Source organism: Narcine bancroftii, chromosome 3 (assembly GCF_036971445.1).
Source record: "Narcine bancroftii isolate sNarBan1 chromosome 3, sNarBan1.hap1, whole genome shotgun sequence".
NCBI lineage: Eukaryota > Metazoa > Chordata > Chondrichthyes > Torpediniformes > Narcinidae > Narcine > Narcine bancroftii.
The window spans coordinates 252,855,633-252,877,851 of NC_091471.1; the positions used below are offsets into that span (position 1 = coordinate 252,855,633).

Genomic DNA, 22,219 nt, shown 5'->3' on the forward strand with positions numbered 1-22,219 from the left:
CATCTTGCCCAAAATCATATCTATTATGATATATAATATCTTATATAAATCACACACTATTCTGTCACAGTTGACATGGCTAATTTGGCAAGAATCTGAAGAAGGAGAGACGCTGGTGTGCATGCTTAACCTTCTATGTCAATAAGGCGACTGTATTGAATAAATGCTTTCCTTGAAACTTTGCTGTCCACTCTCACCCACTGATTTCCACTGATAGGAACAGAAGAGTGTAGTTTACCCATCTATCGGAAATCATTGTGCAGCTCCTTCATATTGGTGACATTGAGCGAGAAGATAACATTCAGACCTCAGGTTAGGCTGATACATCCCTGGCGACATCCAGCAAATCTTCTGTATTTCAGTATTTTGATTTATTGAACTAGATTGAATGTTGATCCTCGTAGAATTGCGAAGGCACTAGGTGGTCATGGAAATTAATTCTTGTCTAAGACATATATTAAATTGAAGGTGTTTTTGTTCTTCACGTGACATTTATGAGTGGAAAATTATGGTATAATTCCACCTGTAAACATCGGGCTGCTTGAGACACTCCGAGGGGTTGGTATCAGCTGCAGAGACCTGAAGCAGGGTCTTGACTTGATCCGACGTCCATCTCGTTGACGATATGGTTATGGCCCAGAGGACACAACAACCCAGCTGCAATAGAACTTTAGCAAGACAAATGGTTAGTTAAACAAAACTTGTTTTAATTACATTTAAACATGAAAACAGCATCACATTTATCTTATCCCAACTTAGCCAACTTATAATTCTAGCAGATTTGTATATAATGTGTGTACACGTTCAGAAAGGTTCTTTGATTCACAGTGCAATCTCACTTCTCATTCCTCCAAGTTCACTGTTTGCTGGGAATTCTTATACTGTGCACATAATTTAACATTTATGAATTTCACCTGGCTTTGGTGTTGAAAAGGTCAGTAGTTGCTGCTCAGAAAGATCCTTGACATTTTTCAGAGAGATTTGTTTCTCACTCGACACCAACTGACTCCTTCCTATGAGCCACTTCAGTGTCTTGCTAAGGAAACGTGCCTGTAGAGTTCATCGAAAGAACCAAAGACTTGTTGATCCAAACCAAGGCTTTTATTAGCAAAAGACAGGAGCTCTTCACAAGTGGCCGATCAGTCCGGAATGATCCGACCTGGCTAGGGACACCTGGCTAGTAGGCGTGGCTAAGCTCTCAGCCAATCGCTGTAAGCACAGTCATTACACTCGAGATACTGTAACTATATACATTGGTGATAGGTCTGTACTATCACATTCACGCCTTCTTGGAGAACTGACCCTGGGGTGGAAGGGCTGAAGAGGGAGAAGGGAAGGAAAAAAAATGAGGGAGAGAATGAACGGAAGGGGTAGGTTAAGGACTGTAGAGGTCAGGGGGTCTGACCATCCGGCGTGACCACTGTGGTGCTGGGATTGGGCTTGCTGGAGTGGTGTCGCCAGCGGGCTCGTCGGTTGCGACCGCTCCTTCGTTCAATTCCCCAGCCGTGTTGTTGGCAGGGTGGCCTGAGTCGTTAGGGTGCTGTTGGTCCTTCTGTTCCGGCACCACGGGGCTTGGGGAATAAAGAGTTGGGGAAGGTTGGGTTGGGGGTGTTGCTGAGCCTACCGCGTCTTGAGCTAGGTCCCGCACCGAAACAGTGTCCTCCCGCCCGTCTGGAAACTTAACATAGGCGTAATGCGGGTTCACGTGGAGTAGAGTCACTCGGTCGACCAAGGTGTCGTTCTTTGAGTGCCGGATGTGGCGTTGCAAAAGGATGGTACCAGGGACGGTGAGCCATGCCGGTACAGTGGTTCCTGATTTGGATTTCCTCAGGAAAAGGAACATCCTTTCGTGGGGGGTGGCATTTGTTGCAGTACATAGGAGGGAGCGAATGGAGTGTAAGGCACTAGTGAGAACCTCCTGCCAGTGAGAGGTGGGGAAACCTTTAGACTGGAGAGCCAGTGTAACCGCACTCCAGATGGTGACATTCTCCCTCTCGACCTGGCCGTTACCACGTGGGTTATAGCTGGTGGTCCTGCTTGAAGCAATACCACACTCCAGAAGGTACTGTTGCAGCTCTGCGCTCTTGAATGAGGACCCCCTATCACTGTGGATGGAATTGGGGTACCCGAAAATGGCGAAGATACTGTGAAGGGCCTGTATCACTGAGGTGGCGGTGGTATCTGGGCAGGGCACAGCGAACGGGAAGCGGGAGTACTCGTCGATGGCCATAAGGATGTAGTTATTATGGTTTGTCGATGGTAGGGGCCCCTTAAAGTCTACGCTAAGACACTCGAAGGGGTGGGTGGCTTTGATAATGTGGGAGTTCCCTGGATGGAAGAAGTGGGGCTTGCATTCAGTGCACACCGAACAGGCTCGGGTCATGGAGCGAATCTCCTCGACTGTGTAGGGTAGGTTGAGTGCCTTCACAAAGTGGGCAAACCTAGTGACCCCTGGATGACAGAGCGCCTCATGGAGTTTCTGTAGTCTGTCCATCTGTACGTTGGTGCATGTCCCCCTGGAAAGCACGTCAGGCGGGTCGTTGAGCTTACCAGGCTGGTACAGGATGTCATAGTTAAAGGTGGAGAGTTCAATTCTCCATCTGACAATTTTGTCGTTTTTTTATCTTACGTCAATGGGTGTTGCTGAACATGAAGGAGACCGTGCGTTGATCAGTCAACAGTGTAAAGCGCCTCCCAGCGAGGTAATGTCTCCAATGACGCACCACTTCAACTATGGCCTGGGCCTCCTTCTCGACCGAGGAGTGTCTACTCTCTGGACCCTGGAGGGTTCTGGAGAAGAAGGCTACAGGCCGACCGGCCTGGTTCAAGGTGGCTGCCAGGGCGAAGTCGGATGCATCGCTCTCGACTTGAAACGGGACAGACTCATCGATCGCGTGCAGCGTCGCAGCAGCGATGTCGGATTTGATTCAATCAAAAGCCGCTCTGGCTTTGGTCGAGAGGGGAAAGGAGGTGGTCTTGATAAGAGGACGCGCCTTGTCGGCGTAGTGTGGAACCCATTGGGTGTATATGAGAAAATATGAGAAAAAGCCCAGGCAGCGTTTGAGCTCTTTCTGGGTATGGGGGGGGGGGTAAGTCCATTAGGGGATGCATGTGGTCAGGATCTAGCATCACTACCCCGTTCTCCACGACGCAACCTAGAATCGCGAGTCATGTGGTCCGGAAGACACACTTGTCAAAATTGTAGGTCAGGTTCAGCTGACTGGCAATTTGAAGAAATTTGTCTAGGTTGGCGTCATGGTCCTGCGCGTCGTGGCCGCAGATGGTGACATTGTCCAGATACGGGAAGGTAGCGGTTAGCCCATTCTGATCCACCATCCGGTCCATTTCCCGCTGGAAGACCGCGACACCATTCGTGACCCCAAATGGTACCCTGAGAAATTGATACAGCTGCCCATTCGCTTCGAAGGCCGTGAATGGTCGGTCCTCACAGCGGATCGGGAGCTGGTGGTAGGCCGAACGTAGGTCAATGGTGAAGAATATGCGGTATTGTGTGATCTGGTTCACCACATCTGTGATGCGTGGCAGGGGATACGCATCCAGGAGCGTGAAGCGGTTAATGGTCTGGCTATAGTCGACCACCATCCGTAGCTTTTCCCCGTTCTTGACAACCACCACCTGGGCTCTCCAGGGACTTGAATTGGGTTCGATGATGCCCTCATCCAGCAATCTAAGCACCTCACTCCTAATGAATTGCCTGTTTTTGTAACTATATTGCCGACTTTTGGTGGCCACAGGCTTCCAGCCAGGGGTGAGGTTTGCGAAGAGTGCTGGCAGGGCAATCCGGAGTGTGGAAAAGCCACAGGAGTAGTCCCGGGGCACAGGGGCGGGTTGCTCAGGTGCTTCAGGTGTGGGGCAATTGCAGACTGAGAGGGGGGCGTGGGGTCCCCCTAAGTGTAGGGACACCATTCAAAACTGTCACTGAAAGTCTAATTCCAGCAACACTGGGGCGCACAATTGGGGAAGGATGAATAATTTGAAGTGGGTAGGTCGTCGGTCACGGCGGTCGGGCCCCAGTGGTCGTCACTGATGGACGCTAGGGCGAGTACCTGGTTGGCTGCGGCGGGTCCCCAGTCAGTCACGGTGGCCGCACTGGTGGTGGCGTAGGCAGTGGCAACAGGGGAGCGAGCAGCGGTAGCGGTAGCGTCATCTCCGGGGTGGCTGTGGCGGTGGCAGCGGCAGCAGCAGTGGTAGCGTCGGCCCCGGGGGTGGTTATGGCCGTGGGAATAGCGGGCTCTACTGTCGGGACCGAGGCCGGGTCGAGTGTTCCGCATGGGGGCGAGAGGCGGGCCAACATCATGGTTGCGAGGGTGGGCTGCCCCTTCCGGGTTCGGCGTCTCCGTGATGTCAGGCGTTACCGTGCAGGGGAGCCCTCACTCTCATTGGACAAGAGCTCTGGGGAAAAAGAGTTTGAATGGGATAGTGGCGGTTGGGCTTCACACGAGGCACTGTGTTGGCCGGCGGCCATTTTAGACCTACAGACTGCAGCAAAGTGGCCCTTTTTAAGGCACTTCTGGCACCTGGCTTTTCTTGCTGGGCATTGGGACCTGCTGTGCTTGTCCCTCCTGCAGAAATAACATTTTGGGTTCGCAGGGGGCAGTGTAGCAGCAGCCGACAGGCCGTCAGTATCTCAGGGGGTGGTAGGGTAGAAGAGCACTCTACTCACATCAGAACGTGGGGTCCAGTCCCGAGAGAACTCGTTTGACTTTAAGGCTGCATCCTCCATTGTGATTGCAATCCGGGCCACATCCTCTAGTTTTTCTACCCCTTGTTCGAGGAAGCGCAGCCTCACTTCGTTCGATCGGAGCCCAGCCACATAGGCATCCCAGACGAGATCATTTGTGATCTTGGCAGCAGTTTTGTCCACACAGTTACAGTCCTTGCCCAATGCCTTGACTACTTGTAAATATGCCCTGCTGGACTCGCCGGGCTGTTGCTTCCTCGACGCAAGCACGAGCCGGGCATGAACTCTGTTCATTGGTTGATCGTACAGTTCTTTCAGTACCTTTATGGCTGCAGTGTAAGTGGTCTCATCCTGGATGTTCTCATAGATTCTCAAGGACACCATAGGCAGCAATGCTGTTAGACGCTAGTTATCCTCCTCCACCTCAATGAGCCTTAGGAAGTTTTCAAAGTTCAACAGCCAGAACTTAAAGGCTTTGAAGGCTGTAACTGACAGTGGTTCGATGTCAAGTTTTTCTGGCCAAGTCAGACGCTCCATCCCTTTTTTAAAAAAAATTATTTTTGCTAATAAAATTGTAGAGCTCGTCGAAAGAACCAAAGACTTGTTGATCCAAAGGCTTTTATTAGCAAAAGACAGGAGCTCTTCACAGGTGGAAAACCAGTCTGGAATGATCCGACCTGGCTAGGGACACAACCCTTTAAAGCCCAGACAGTAGGCGTGGCTAAGCTCTCAGCCAATCGCTGTAAGCACAGTCATTACACTCTAGATACTGTAACTATATACATTGGTGATAGGTCTGTACTATCACAGTACCCTAAAGGGTTTTCCAATTGATAACCTTATTCATTCAAATCACCACATAGTTCATTTTGTTTCCCTTATTTCTAATGTAACATCTCCATTTGTATTTGTAAAGAAAGCTTGGATTAGACTAAGAACTAAGAACTCACAACCCGTCTTCTGAAATGGGTTTTACTATAAGCTTACCAGCTTGTCATGTTCCTGTCCCAGCTCCTGCTGCTGAACAGTGGAATGGAATTCTCTCTCTCTATCTTGCTCTCTCTTTGAAAAGCCTGTTTTACTCTTTCTGCCGGCAAATCCAGCTGATGTTAATTGAAGAGCAAACTATATTCTAATAGTAACACTGTCAGAATTTTACATGCCAATCCATTTTTCCCACAACAATTCTTGCACTGAACTAGATGTAACCGAGAACAATTCCACCACGTTCAATGATTTTAGATGGAGATCATGGAGTGGTGTCCCAGCACTCCTGCTGTGCACAATCACACATTCGGACTTCTGTCATCTTCATTTAGGCCTGACGCTGCGTACGGAGCTGATGCTGGTTTTATTTAAATATTATGTGACTACGGGGTCACCCTAAAAGATTGTAGGGCTGTTAAATTATAAAGAAGGAAACATGCCTATTGGTAGAGGAAGTTAGGACGGTGCTTAATTATTCACAAGTGATAAGGAACTTGATCATTGTGCATTATGAATACAGCAAGGATGTGTGATGAATTATTTTGTTACTAAGGAAGAGGAATTATTGGATCTTCTTAAAGCAATGTGATTGAGAACTTCCTGGGGATGGACGTGATCTACCTCAAGTTATTGTGGTAAGTGAGGGTGGAGATATCATAAGCCGTGGCTATAATCTTTGTGTCTTCTTTGACAACAGGGGAAGTGCCAGAGCATTTGAGAATTACAATGGTGGACTCCTTGTTTGTTTTAAAAAAAGGAATATGGAGAATTCTTGGAATTTTTGACCAGAGAGTCTTGCAACAGAGGTGTTTCAAATATTGGAGAAGATTCTTATGGATAGAATCTATGATCATTTGGAGAAGGAAAGACGACTGAACTTTAATCAACATGTATATCTGAATGAAAATTCATAACATTTAAGAATATAACAAATGAAATTAAAAATGATAAGCTTGTTGATGTAGTTTATATGAATTTTACTCCTCTTTGAGAGATTAGTTCAGAATGTCATAATGCAGGGAATCCATGAAATCCTTGCTGCGTGCCTAAAAAACCTCCTTGCCTGTAGAATGCAGACAATAATAGCAGAAGAATTATATTCTTCCTGAAGGACAGTGATTAGTGAAATTCTGCAATGATCTGTTGTGGAACTCCTGGTCATTGTGGTTTTAGAAATGATCCAGATGAAGAGGAGGAAGGATATACCAGAAATGGATGCAAATAATACAAACATTGGAGACTTCTGCATGGTGCTGAATGTTGTCATAGTTTATAAAGGAGAGAGGCAGAATGCAAAGGTGAGCAGAAAAATGGCATGTGGATTTCAACATGATAAGTGTGCGGTGATGCAATTTGGAAGGTCAAACCAGAAGGATGAGAAGAGGATTAATGGATGTTGGGCTTCATTAATATGAAGATTGAGTTCAATTGTCCAGTTGGCATGTGGCAACTAGACAAATGTATGCTGAGTTCACATGGAGTATTGTGTTCCATCTGGTCACCTCATTATATGAATGGTGTGAAAGCTATGGGAGGGGGCAGGAAAGATTTGGCAGCATGTTGCATTGTTTGATAAATAAGTCTTATGAGGCAAGGTTATCAGAACTGGGATTTTTAAAAATTGTTTTAGCAAAGAAGAATGAGACCAGACTTAATATAGGACGACAAAATTCTGAGAAGCACAGACCGGATAGACAACCAATGCCTTTATCACAGAGCAGAAATAGTGAATACCAGAGTACATATGTAGAAAGTGAAAAGAGGAAAGTGGAGTGTAGACATCACAAGTTGGTTTGTACACAGATTTGTGGCTGCCTGCAATGGAATGACTTACCAGAAATCAAGATAGAGTATGAATCATCTGTGACATTTAGGAGACTCTTGGACAGACAAATGGATGAATATAAAATAGAGAGTTATGAGGCAGGAATGGTTTAGTGCATATTCTGAAAACATTATTTATATTCAATAATAAATGTTACATTCAATAAACAATACAATATTTATTTTATCCCACAAGAACCACACACCCATGGCTATCCATCCAAACCCACCCAACCCACTATTAAATGATACATAAATAAAGAAAAATGGAAACAATAATAGAGAACATCAACTAAACCAATACATTCAGGTATCGGTCGTGGTTTGGGAAAACCCTATCCCTTCATGTGAAATATTTTAACAATTTAAACACATTCAATCCATGTACGGGCTCCAAACTTTAACAAAAAGATAATTATTTTCAGATTATATGTTATCTTCTCTAATGGAATACATGACCTCATCTCTGCATGCCAACGTTGAATATTCAATTCAATATCATTCTTCCAGGTAACTGCAAGGCATTTCCTTGCAATTTGAAAATTGCTTAACTTCCTTCTTTTCTTTGGCTTGGCTTCGCGGACGAAGATTTATGGATTAATATTATCCAATAAAATATTATTGTGTTAAATGGAATTTTGAATTTAAATATAACTTCCTAAAATTCTTTAATATTATCCAAAAACTGTTAAACCGTCTCACATTTCCAACCAAATGTAAGAAAGTTCCTACTTCCATATGACATCTAAAACAAAAATATTAAGTGACATATTAAACTTTCTTCACCGGGGGTTAAATATAATTGATGAAAAAAAATTTAAATGAATCAATCTGTATCACACATTCACAATCTTAGACATACTATCTTCGCATATCAATATCTAATCATCTGGGGAGATGGATATATCTTCATGTGTCCTGTGCATTTATGAATAAATGATTGTGTCGCCATAATAATTAAAGCTTTATGTGCATTGTTCTATGTTTTTTGAGACACATGTGTTGGTCAGCAGGCACGAGGTGCTGCAGACTACAGGGAATCAATGGAATATCACAGGACAGCAGAAAATTGGGAGAACAACACACGTTTGAGAAAGAGAATTGAGTTGATGACCCATTGGGTGGTGACCACGACACTGGACCAATGAAGGGCTCTGCGGCTGAAGAAACGCACATTCAGCCGACTTGGTGAGGCGAGGTAAGGAACCGATGGAGGCCACGGGCTGATGACGACTGCGGGTGAGATATTCACAAAGGACGGCTGGAGAGTTGCTCATGAACTGGGTGAAGGGGTTTCACGAATCTGAACTGGGAATCGAGAGGATGCCTGTGCGCTGTAGGTGGTGGAAGTAGATCCACGAGTGAATTTCCAGAGCCATTTAAGAGATATATATAAATCATGAGGAGAGATTTGGTATTTCTCACTGGATATCATAGTCGATGTCAACATATTGTAGTGGATCCATTGGCCAGTTCCTGTGTTCCTTTGTGCAGAATGTGTCCTTCTGAGCTGCATGTAACAAACCTAGAGATGTGTGTGTGTGAGAGGACGAGGGCTGTTGTTGGAACAGTTGTTCAGGAGACTCTCCCGCCTCCCCCAGATAATGAAGAATCACAAATAATTTTTAAATTTTCGCTATTTATCATAAACGCCTTCGCAGTCACTTATGTATCAAACTGCAGTTAATTTAGACAAGAATTATATATTGGTCCTGGTCAGGTCTGCAGGACACGCGGATGGGAAAACCTCTCGGACAAGTTACTATGTTTCAACTGTTCATTGTGTCGTCGCTGATGTGAGGTTTGAGGTACCTGATCCTGTGCTGAACTCCACTATTTTAAAGCATAATGATCAACCTTTCAAAAATAAACGATCCTGCGCTACTGCTGACTGAGAGGTTCGCGTCCGACTGCAGAAACCTGACGGAAATCTGTGACCTTTGCTTTCGTGCAGAAGCGAATCCGTGGAGGTTGGCATTTCCCTTCCACTGTCTCCTCATGTAATGGTCACAGATTATTAAAACATTTTTATTCAGATAATCAACACTTTAGATGCTGAAATTGGAAGGAATGATGAACATGGTTGGTCGGACGAGGGTGAAGCACAAAGGGGCGTCACGTATTGGGCAACGGGTGGCGCTGTGCTCTCTCTCTGCTGACTGGAAGCTTCATTTAATTCCTGCATCTGCATCGTTAGGCACAAACAAGAATGTTGGCTGTGTTTCTGCGACGCTCATTTCTCTGGAGGTAACATCAATTACCGTTTATTTTTTTTTTATTTTTTTTTTAAATTTTTTTATTTTTCACACCATAAATCACATTAGCCATGATATACACAATTTCTTTTTCACACATATACAGTGACTTTTTCTCCCCCCCCCTTTCCTCCCAAACCACCCCCCCACCCCCCCTCTCATCCATTTTAGGTATACAATCTAGGTTGCATTAATCCAGTCAGACAATGTTGTCATTCAACAAAATTACACCAGAAATTCTACTGAGTCCATTCTTTTCTTTCCTTCTCCTTCCATCAACTTAGGTAATGTTTGTCCCCGGTAGGTTTTCGCTATTGTATTTAATGTAAGGCTCCTATACTTGTTCGAATATTTCAATATTATTTCTTAACCAATATGTTATTTTTTCTAATGGAATACATTTATTCATTTAAATTTGGTAGTTTATTCCTTTTAATTTGGTTATGTATTCCATTAATATTTAAAGACATATAGTTCAGCGTAGCCCTTTTATATTTTGTTTATCTTCTCTTTCCGTTTTTCCATCATTACCTTTCCTCCTTTTCCATTTCTGTTTTCTTATTTTCAACTCTTTATAAGACAACATTCCTACAACATCCAACATTTTCCTTATTCTCCTATTTCTATCTTATTTATCCCCAATCTCCCATTCACCTCCTGAGTTGTCCTTTATCCCTTGTCGGACAACCACATCTCCCCTCTCCATTTGGATTTGCGAATCCACTCGCAAGCGTCAACTGATTTTGCAGTGACCGCTATTTCCCCCCACCCCGCCTCCCCCAGAAAAGATTTCACTTTTCATATGTCACAAAGGTCACTCTTTTAATTCCCTCCTTATTCTCTCTATTCCATTACCTTCCCTTATTAATTCTTGTCTATACTATCTATATTTTCCTCTAAGTACAGATACATTCACGTATGCTCCTTGTCTCTATTCACTCTTATACCTCTTTACCCGCATACATATCAATCGTGATCATTTTTACTCTCATTACCCGTCTTCATCCCTCAGTCTATTTTTGTCTTTACCCACATACATATCAATTGTGATCATTTTAACTCTCATTACCCGTCTTCCTCCCTCAGTCTATTTTTGTAATTGTTCTGCAAATTTTCGTGCTTCTTCTGGATCCGAGAATAGTCTGTTTTGTTGTCCTGGAATAAATATTTTCAATACCGCTGGATGCTTTAGTATAAATTTATACCCTTTCTTCCATAAAATCGCCTTTGCTGTATTGAACTCTTTTCTCTTCTTTAGGAGTTCAAAACTTATATCTGGATAAATGAAGATTTTTTGCCCTTTATACTCCAGTGGTTTGTTGCCCTCCCTTACTTTTTCCATTGTCTTCTCCAGTACCTTTTCTCTTGTAGTATATCTTAGGAATTTTACAACAATAGATCTTGGTTTTTGTTGTGGTTGTGGTTTAGGGGCCAATGCTCTATGTGCCCTTTCTATTTCCATTTCTTGCTGTAGTTCTGGACATCCTAGGGCCTTAGGGATCCATTCTTTTATAAACTCCCTCATATTCTTGCCTTCTACATCTTCCTTAAGGCCCACTATCTTTATGTTATTTCTTCTGTTATAATTTTCCATTATATCTATTTTTTGGGCTAGTAATTCTTGTGTCTCTTTAGTTTTTTTATTAGATTTCTCCAATTTCTTTTTTAAGTCTTCTACCTCCATTTCTGCTGCTACTGCCCGCTCTTCCATCTTGTCCATTTTCTTTCCCATTTCTGTTAAGGTCATCTCCATTTTATTTATTTTCTCTTCTGTGTTGTTTATTCTTTTTCTTAAATCCTTAAATTCCTGTGTTTGCCATTCTTTAAATGATTCCATGTATCCTCTAATAAGAGCAAGTATATCCTTTACCTTGCCTTTCTTTTCTTCTTCTATTTCACCATACTCTTCCTCTTCTTCTTCCTCTGGGTTGGCCATCTGTTGTTTCTTTGTTGCCCTTTCCTCCTCTTCTTTCTTGTTTCTGTTGTCTTCTGTGGTCTCTTCTTGCTGCAGGTGTTCTGCAGCTGTCGTTGCCGGCTGTGGAGATCGACTCCCCAGCTGGTCCCCCCTCCCGTCGGTGTGTTTTTTTTCATTCGCATCGCGCATGCGCGAAACTTCGCGCATGCGCGGTTGCGCACTTTTACTCGGCTCTGCGAGCCATTTTTGTAGTCCATTATTTACCGACCTGAGGGAGCGGGTTTCTCTCTCCGCAGCGGGCCTCTTCGGACAGGTAAGGCCTTCACCTTTTTCCTCCTTTGTCTTCTCTTCCTCTCTTCTTACCGTTGCTTTCGACTTTTCTTTTTTTGTCGCCATCTTCTTTCCACCTTTATACTCACTTTTCTGTAACTTTTATTTCTGTGCCTTTGTGTTTTCTCTTGTTTTTCCCGACTTTTCTGGAGAGGGCTGGAGTTCACCGTCCGGCCACTACTCCATCGCGTGACTCCTCCCCAATTACCGTTTATTGATGATCCTGGGATAGATGAAGGCTGTACATCTCGCCGCTCTTTCCTGCTTTCTTGCACAGAGCTGTCTCTTTCAGACTCCCCATCATGGACAAGATGAGAGCTCCACTCACTGTCTATCTATTTTCCTCGTTGCCTCCAATCCGTCAGACAATTATGATTTACTACCCGATTGTGGCTGTGTTCGAGGTCCCGGGTAAGTGATTTCACCTGAATTTGAAAGAGGTGATTTCTTCCGGCAGTTATCTGGACAAAACATGGATTTTAGCCGCCACTGTTCAAAATTTAATGCAACTTTCTGAATGACCAAGATAAAGATAATTTGGATAGACCATTTAATTTGGATAGAACAAGAAGTTAAGGAAGCACTTAAATGTTGACAGAATAATACGTCTCCACGAGTGCAAGTTTGTTAAGGAATAATTACTTTATTTATGCTAGTATTGTAGCTCAGTGTCAACGTCTCCGCAAACCGAGGCGCCCCATGGTGTTTCTCCGTGGAGTTCATACCCTCTTCCAGAAACCTTTTCAATGGCGAGAATTATGGTTATTCCTAACAAAGTCAGATATCCTTTAAGATCACCTTAACGTCGACCAATTTTATTGTATAACATTGTTAATAAAGTTATAGCGAAGATCTCACCAAATAGAATAAATATTCCGTTTCTGATTTAATATATATTGATCAACAGTTTTCTTAAAAACAAGACAAACATCTGAGGATATAGTAAGATTATTCTTTAAGACACAAAGAGGTGACTAAAGTTGTATTAGATGAAATAAAAAGCTTTTGATATATTCGAAAAGATTATTTATTTAAAGTTTTAGGTAAATTTTATGTTGGATTTAATTTTGTAAATTGGATTAAAACACTTTACAGAAGTCCTCAAGCTAAAGTATTAACTAATAGGCAAATATCTAAATCATTTAAGTTCAATAGATCAAGTAGGCAAGTTCGTCATTTATCCTTGTTTCAGACATGGCCAATATCTACTCTGTTTGCATTGAATATAGAACATCTTGAACAATTTATTTGTATTGATGTACAGTTAAAAGGGTTTATTATAAATCAACTGAGCATAAGATTATTTGCAGATGATGTCTTTGTATGTTTGGCTCAGACACAACTCTCATTATCTGGACTTTTAAAGCATCTGATTGATTATGAAAAAGTTTCTGGTTGTAAAATAAATTGGGATAAAACTGAAGATATGGAATTAGTACAAGGTGATTATTCACAATGTAAATTAGATATTTAGTTCATATGGTCTAGCAATATGATTAAGTATTTACGAATACTTGTTTCAGACATGGCGGATTTCTATACCATAAACTTTATTCAGGAATTAAACAAAATTGAATTCGCGGAAAAATATTCACCTTGATACAATTTAGTGACCTTTTAAAGATAAAGGTAAATCTTTCAATTTAATCAAATGCGCTTTAATCTTTCTCATTAATAGTACATAATATAAATTATAGAATGATTGCAAATTTACATCTATCATAATCCATAATTACTGAATTTTATCAGTCCATCAAAATTTACTAATTTGCCTAGATTGATCATAATTGATCATAATTTCCTTCACAAATTGGTAGCATTTCACTTTTCTCCCAATTCACTTAATGTCTAGAAAATTTACCATATATTTCAAAACAATTTTGAAAATAAATTTAAGATTGTTTCGGATTATTTAAATATATCAAAAAAATAAATAAATTAATCTTATATTCATCCTGTCCAATCCTTATACCTGTAATATTCTCATTCTGCCTGATATCCAGAGCTAACAGTTCAATGTCCAATGCAAAGAGTGCTTGCAACAAAGAACAACCTTGATGAGTTGAACCTGCTCATATAAAAAAGGAAGAAGATCCAAATTTTGATGCCACACTTGCTACAGGAGTATTATATAATGCCTTCACCCAACCAATTAATTAGGGTCCAAATTTATATTTCTACAAAATTTTAAATAACAAATTCCATTCGACCCTATCAAAAGCTTTTTCAGCATCTACTGACACTACCATTGGTAGGTTGGGTTGCTGACGTGAAGCATTGATCAATGAAACCACTCAAAGTATATTATCTGAAGCATACCTATCTTTAATAAAACCAGGCTGGTCAGAATGTACTAATTGAGGTAAATACTTTCCTAAACTATTTGCTAATAATTTCGCTATTGTTTTATAATCCACATTAAATAAATATTTTTAAATAAATATTAAATAATAAATACATTTATTTTAATAAAGAAATTAGGAGGTAAGAAGAAACCTTCAAAGGTACTCAGTCATTTATTTTTGGTATAACATTTATTATTGCACTCAAACATGAGTCTGGTAAAGCTTTTTCCTGAGTTACGTGATTAAGAACATCCATGAATACAGAGACCAGATCAGCATAAAAAATCCATCATATCCTGGTGACTTCGCATTAGGCATTTGTTGAATAACATCCTTTATTTCTAAATCCGTAAAAGGAGAATCCATCTTTCTCACATCCTCCTCCTTCATTATTGGTAAGTTTAACTCTGGCAAAAATTCTTCAATAGAACCATCATCTCACACTCCCTCACAAGCATTTAACCTCTGATAAAATGACAAAATTGGTCATTAATTACCTGAGGTTTAAAAGTAAATGAATTATCCTGCCTCACAGCATTAATAATACTTGAAGCTTGTACAGTTTTCAATTGCAATGCCAAGACTTTATGTGCTCTGTCTCCTAACTCATAATAACATTGCTTAGATCTTTCAATCAAACAGACAAATAGTTTAGTTTGCAATATATTATATTTTAGCTTCAATTTTGTCAAAAAAGCCTTATTATCTTCTGTAGAATCCCTCTGAAATTCCTTTTGCAACTGTGCTATTTGTTTATCCAACAATTGAGACTCTCCCAGAAATTTCTCATTTTCCTTTGATTTGACGACATGGAAATGCATTGAAATCATCCCATACAATAAAATTACTCCTGACTGTATTCTTATTCAAATCTAAATATATAGCAATTTGATCCTTAATAAATTTTACAAATTCCATTTCTTTCAATATCATTTGGTTAAACATCCAGTGAAAAATAGATTGATTAACATCTGGCCCCACACAAGAAATAAACAGCAAATAATGCTCAGAAATTATATGACTCTTATATTCAGTTTGAGTGACACTTGCTTGCAAATGTACTGATGCTAAAAATGTCAAACCTAGAAAATGAATCATGACATGAAGAATAAAATGAAAATTCTTTCTAATTAGGATTCAATCTTCTCCAGATCTCTATTGAATTCATTCTTTCATCAAAAAAACCAATTGAACTGCTGCTTTCAAATTTCTCAAAACGTTCAGAAATTTATCCAATAATGTCTAAAACACAATTGAAGTCTTCCTCAATCAAAATATTCTCTTTATCTTGACCTAAAGCTAAGAAAGCCTCAGACACAAGCTGTTCATTATCAACATTAGATGCATACACATTTAATAAAGATGATGGCTCATCCATCAAAATTGTTTCAATTGATTCCTTGTTCTCTACTGGAATTCTTTTTTGCAGATTTAAATAAAGTATTTTAAGAATTTTTATGGAAAGTAACATTAACAAGAGTGGCAATGGATATATGGACCTGGAAGTAGGCTTTGGGAGGTTTGCAAGTACGTAATATTTAAAATTATTATGAAGCAGATCAATTAAGATTTATTAATTGTATGTTAGATATTTCGCACCCCCCCTTGTTGGGTGAGGGTGGAATTGTCTGCGATATTGGAACCTTATCTCTATCAGATTGTATGGGGACCCAGTGTGAGATACATCTGGACAAAAACAAGTAAGACAAATAAAGATTAATGCAGGAAATGAAACTTGTGGATATATGGAGGAGGCAACATGCAAGAGAGAAGAAATGTTCAGATTATTTGAATAGGCACAAAACTTAAATCAAGAGTCGATATGTTTTTGTTTGTCAGCCCATATTAATGGGAGAGGATGGAAAACTGAGTATAAAGCAAAGCCCCTATCACATCATTCACCCTATTATTAGCAAGAGAACTGGAGGATATCCCACCAAGAACATATAGATAGTTAAACTCCATGCTACTTAAAAGATGGGAGTTCAGGGAATTGATTGAATGCCAAATTAAAACATATTTTGAAATAAGCGCAGGATAATTGAAAGACAAATTTATATTACGGGATGCAATGAAAGCCTTCATTAGAGGGCAGCTAATATGTTATGTGACTCAGATGAAAAAGGATTATAACAGAAAACAGAGTAGTTGGAAAGGGAAATAGTAAGTAGAGAAAAGGAATTAGTAAAATGGAATGACATAACGAAAAGGAGAGAATTACAATTAAATTAAGATAAAATACAAAATATTACAATCGTACAAGTTAGAGAAGAACATAACGAAAACAAAGCAAAAGTATTACAAAATGGGAGAAGAACACATGTAACATTAGCCTGGCAACTTAAAACAGAACAAGCTAAAAGCACGATACTGGCTTCAAGGGAAAGGGACAAACATATTACATATAATCCATCAGATATTATTGAAAACTTTAAGGAATTTTATGAACAATTGTAGCAAACTCAGAATGAGTTTTATCTATGATGAAATAGATGAATTTTGAGCTAAATTGAACTTCCAAAACTGCGAGGAACAAAACAAACTAATAAAACCATTTGAAATAGGGAAAGTAAAGGATGTATTGAAAAAAAGCCGCTAAACAATAAAACACCAGGAGAAAATGGATTTTCAATACTTTAAAACATTTAAGAGTTATTAATTCGTCATCTCCTGGAAGTAATGAACCAGATAGAAGAAACATAAAACTTCCCAGATTCATGTAAGACTGCAATAATTACAGTAATACCAAAGATGGGGAAGTATCCATTAACACCAGTATCATATAGACCAGTATCTCTACTTATCTCAGACTATAAGATAATCGCAAAATGATTAGCACAGCTTAGCCGATTGTTTACCTGAAATAGTGAAACAAGATCAAACTGGATTTATTAAGAAAAGACGAACAGCAGACAATGTCTGTAAACTTGTTAATCAAATCCATGCAGCTCAAGGAAATAAGAAACCAACAGTGGCTGTTCCTCCAGATGCATAGAAAGCCTTTGACAGTGTAGAGTGGTATTAACCAATTAAAATATTACAGAAGTTCAATTTACCATGAAAATATATAAATTGGATTAAAGCATTGTATAATGGACCATTGGTGAAGGTAACAGTAAATGGATTTACTTTAAAGAAGAAGGAGTATAAAATCATCTTATTTGCAGATGACATCATAGTATACCTAACAGAACCAGACCAGAGGTATCAGTAAAGAATTACATAAGAAATTGAAGGAATATGGAAAAATATCTGTCTACACGATCAACACAAATAAAAGTGAAGAGATGCCAATGAGTAACGCAGACTGAACAGAATTAAATAAAAACGAATCACCATTTAAGTGCAAGCACAAGCAATAACGTACCTCGGATTCAGGTTAGATAATAACTTAAGCCACTTGTACAAACTAAATTATCAGCCACTAATAAGGAAATTGCAAGAAGACTTAGAACATTGGAAGGAATTACCACTGATGTTAATAGGGTGGGTAAAATGCATTAAAATGAATGAGTTGCAAAGGATACAATACTTATTTCAAGCATCACCAATTCCCTGAACAGCAAAATTCTTTAAGGAACTAAAGAGAATAATTGGGAAATTCTTGAGTAAAGGGAGGAATCCAAGGGTAGCGTTGGATAAATTACCAGAGAGTATAATCAAGCTGCTTTAAAGTTACCACATTTTAGGAAATATTATAGAACCGCACAATTAAGGTATTTATCAGTTTTTACCAGAAAAGGGAAAAACCAGAATGGACTAAGATAGAACGAGAATAAATAAGGGAAAAGGTACCGGAAAGAATAGTTTATAAGTGGGATGAAAGCTGGTGCAATATAAAAACACAGCAGTACTGCATCATTTTCTTAATACATGGAAGAAGATCCACTAAGAAAGAAAAAAAATGAATTATCAAATACCAGAATTACTATTGACACAAAATCCACTAATAAAATGAATAGAAAACCCTTTTTGTGAAATACTTTATTAAATTTTGAACAATTGAAGTATAAATATGGAGTAACGCATGGTACAATGTTTGCATATCATCAATTGAAAGGTTATTTAAAGGATAAATTGGGAAACAGCTTGAGATTACCTGAAGGAAGCAGCTTTGAATCCATTATTACAGACAAAATGATCATCAAAAGATTTATAACCATTATGTACACTAAATTGCAAGATAAATAAAATGAAATAAACTATTAACCTAAGCAGAAGTAGGAAAATGATCTAAACATAAAGATAAAAAAATGAAGTATGGTAAAAGTTACGTTCTTGAACGATCAGGAATACAATAATCACAACGTTATGCATGATACAGGATAATTAGTTAAACAGGGTATACAGTACTCATCTAAAATTGAAAAATGGGATTCAACAATATCGAATAGGTGTTTTCACTATACGAAGAATATGGGAACAACATTACATGCAACTTGGGCATGTTCGAAAGTAAATACGTTTAGGGGAAGAATTAATTCAGAGACTAAATAAAATTACAACAATAAACCAAAAAAATCAGAGATTTTTTGTTTTAGTAACTTAAGAAGTAGCGGAGTAGGCCTCAAATTGGATAAAGTGGAAAAGAAATCATTGTGATAGATTTAGCGATAGCAAAAAATGTATTATGTCATCTTGGAAAATGGAAGGGAGCATGAGTATACAGCAATGGTACATGGAAATGAATAAATGTATTCCATTGGAAAAAATAACATATAATTTAAAAAACAAAGTCACAAAGTTTGAACAAATTTTGGAACCATACATGGAACATGTCAGAGAGAGCTTGCCTACGAATCCAGCCCCTAAAATGAGAATGAAAATGATAAGAAGACAAAAAGACTAGATTCAGCGTGTTTATTTTCCATTGTGTGAAAATATTGTTTTATGGTTTTATGGTATTGTATATGTTGATTATTTATGGATTTGGATGGGGTGAGTTGATGGGAGGGAGGGAAATGGGGGGATAAAGGGGAGAAAGACCAGTGTGTAATTTTAATGAGTTATGTTTGTACATATTTTGATTGACGTGATTCACAATGTAAAAAATAAAAAAATAAAAAGAATTATACATTACCCCTCAAAAATTTAATAGATGGAAATTAGATATATCCGAGCATTGCTTTAGATGTGGTGAAGATATTGGAATTTTCATCATTCCATTTGGTCTTGTTCAAACGTTAAACATTTTTGGCTTTCTGTTAGCATGTTTTTGCAACAGATTTAGAATGCTATTTTTCCGTTAAATCCAGAGTTAATTTTGAAGGGGAATTTTGAAAATATAGCTTCTAAATTATATTTATCAGATTTTCATCTGAATTGTTTTTAATTAGCTCCGACGATATCAAGCAAATGCATTGCAGTTAGTTGGAAATCAGGTGTAAATTTAACATTAGGGAGTCCGCAAACAGAAATTCAAATTTGTATACCAAAAAAAATCATATAACTTGAGAGTTTTTTAATAGAGTTGCATTCCATTTACTCGAACATTAGGTTTAAATGTATAAATAATTCATTTGATACCTCTGGACCAATGAAGTCTTAGCTTAATAAATTGTGTTTGTGTGAAATGATTTTAGGAATCTTTCAAATATTTACTAAAACAATATAATTTAATGTATATATAATTAGATATAGATATAACCATATATATATATATATATATATATATATGTCAAAGGTGACCCCAGGTTTTGCATCATCCCTGAACTTTGACAATTCAGAAAGTCATTATTTTATTTTATGAAGGTTAATGTACTAAAATATCCCTTCCTGTCCTCCAAATTCCGTTGTGTGGATTTCAGGGAATTATGTATCTGTATTCCTAGATTTCACTCTCCTTTCACAATCTCCAGGGCCTTGCGATTTACCATGTGCATCTTACCTTGCTTTGTCCTTCCAAAATGCAACAATTCGAACTTATCTCTATTAAATTTCGTCTGTCATTTTCATCGAATTATTCCAGCTTGTACAGACAAAGCCCTGTCGAAGTGTGGCCGTGCTCATCGGGCAGAACTAGTAAGATAAGACATAGTGAGGAAATAATATCATCAATACGATCTGCAAAGTTAGCAAGGTTTCGGATAGTGGAGTGTAAATCTGGGTTCGAAAATTGTCAAAGGAAGTGTAGAAGGTGGTTGATTGGTCGAGGAAGTTTGACATTGTAGTGGAGTTCTGCAACATTGGAGATCGGATGTCAATGATGTGGGAAATGTTGGGCCAATTGTTAAATTTCCTACTGTTAAGTTTTCTTCAGTAGAGTCAACGCCGATGCTCAACCCATCACAGTAAGAAATCTCGGAACGTGAAGTAACGGGCTTACTTGATATATACTGACCATGTATTTGTGATCTTTCTTATTTAACAGCTAGCGTGATGTCCATTGTGATCCTTTCGCGGGGGAATTGCGGTCTGTCCAGGTGTGTCTCTCGCTACCTCGTAGCCATGGCAACGGCGGATCTGTTGGTCGTGTTCCTTGACGTGATACTGTGTCGTGTGAACGACTATTATTTCCCGACAACGTTCCTGTTCATAACTCAGGTGTGCGCTTTCCAGGTTACACTGATACACGCCGCCACGGATATTTCCGTGTGGTTGACTCTCGCGTTTACATTTGACCGATATGTGATGATTTGTTGCCACAAACTGAGGACGAAGGTTTGCTCCGAAATAACAGCCCGCAATGTGATAACAATATTGTTCCCGCTGTTCGTCTGTAAAAACATCCCTTGGTTCTTTCTATTTGAACCCATGTTTACTGTGAGTAAAACAGATTGGTTCTGTGTTTTTAGAATTCAGGCTTGGATCCATCCTGGATGGATATTATTCACGTGGATTCATCGAGTGTTGACTCCTCTGTTCCCAATGTTAATAATATCACTTCTTAATGCTCTGACGGTCGCGCGTATTGTTGCAGCCACCAGCGCCCGCAAGGTTCTGAGAGGCAGCAACAATTATGCGGATGAGAATGATTCCGAGGTTAAAAGCCGAAGGAAGTCCATCATCTTACTCTTTGCAGTATCAGGAAACTTCATATTGCTTTGGATGACCTATTTAATATTTTTCCTGTGGATGCAAATAACACAACGGTTTGTCTTTACCAGTGTGAAGGACCCAGTATCTATCACGGACCAAACCAGTTACATGCTCTTGCTTCTGAGTTGCTGCACAAACACTTGCATTTATGCAGCGACTCAGTCTAAATTCAGGGAGGAGCTGATCAACGTGAGGAAATATCCGGTAAAAATACTATTGAAATGTTTAATTGGAGGAAAATAAGTTCGGCTTTCTAGATACAATCTTTCAGATTGTATGTATTTTTTTTTCTAATGGAATACACTTGTTAATTTCTGTATACCACTTTTGTATTTTAAGGATTGTTTCCATTTTCAGGTTGTCATAATATATATTTTTTGGAACTGGTTGCGCTATCATAATAAATGTTATTTGGTCTCTGTTTAATTTTTGACCTAATGTTTTGTCTCATGTTATTTAACAGACATTCTTTGCATTATTTAGTATATTATTTTTTGTGAGTTATTTTATTATTAGGTTTAGATCTTCCAAGAGAGTTTTAACTTTTGAACATGTCGTTTACAATGGATGCATCCATCCCATGCTGTTGGGTATCACTGTTTTAATTTCTATGGACTAATTAATAATCTTTGTAGCCAGTTATATTGTATCATATATTATTTAGTATTTGTCGTGTTTCTCATTGTTTCTGTACATAACTTCTTCCTTGTTTCCTTCTTTATCTCTGTGTTAAAAAGTTTTTATTTCCTAGCTTTGTTTCTTTTTGTACTTTATTTCATCCTCTTCGTTATATTACAATATGATGCACATGTTGGAAATAAAT

At 39.1% G+C, this 22,219-nt stretch overlaps 1 protein-coding gene across 1 annotated transcript; it reads left to right on the forward strand.

Moving 5' to 3' along the window:
• The first annotated feature begins 20,805 nt into the window (after positions 1-20,805).
• Positions 20,806-21,639, forward strand: LOC138756813 (probable G-protein coupled receptor 139). The gene has a single exon (XM_069923202.1). It carries the CDS (start codon positions 20,806-20,808, stop codon positions 21,637-21,639), a length of 834 nt encoding a protein of 277 aa, XP_069779303.1.
• The last annotated feature ends 580 nt before the right edge of the window (positions 21,640-22,219 follow it).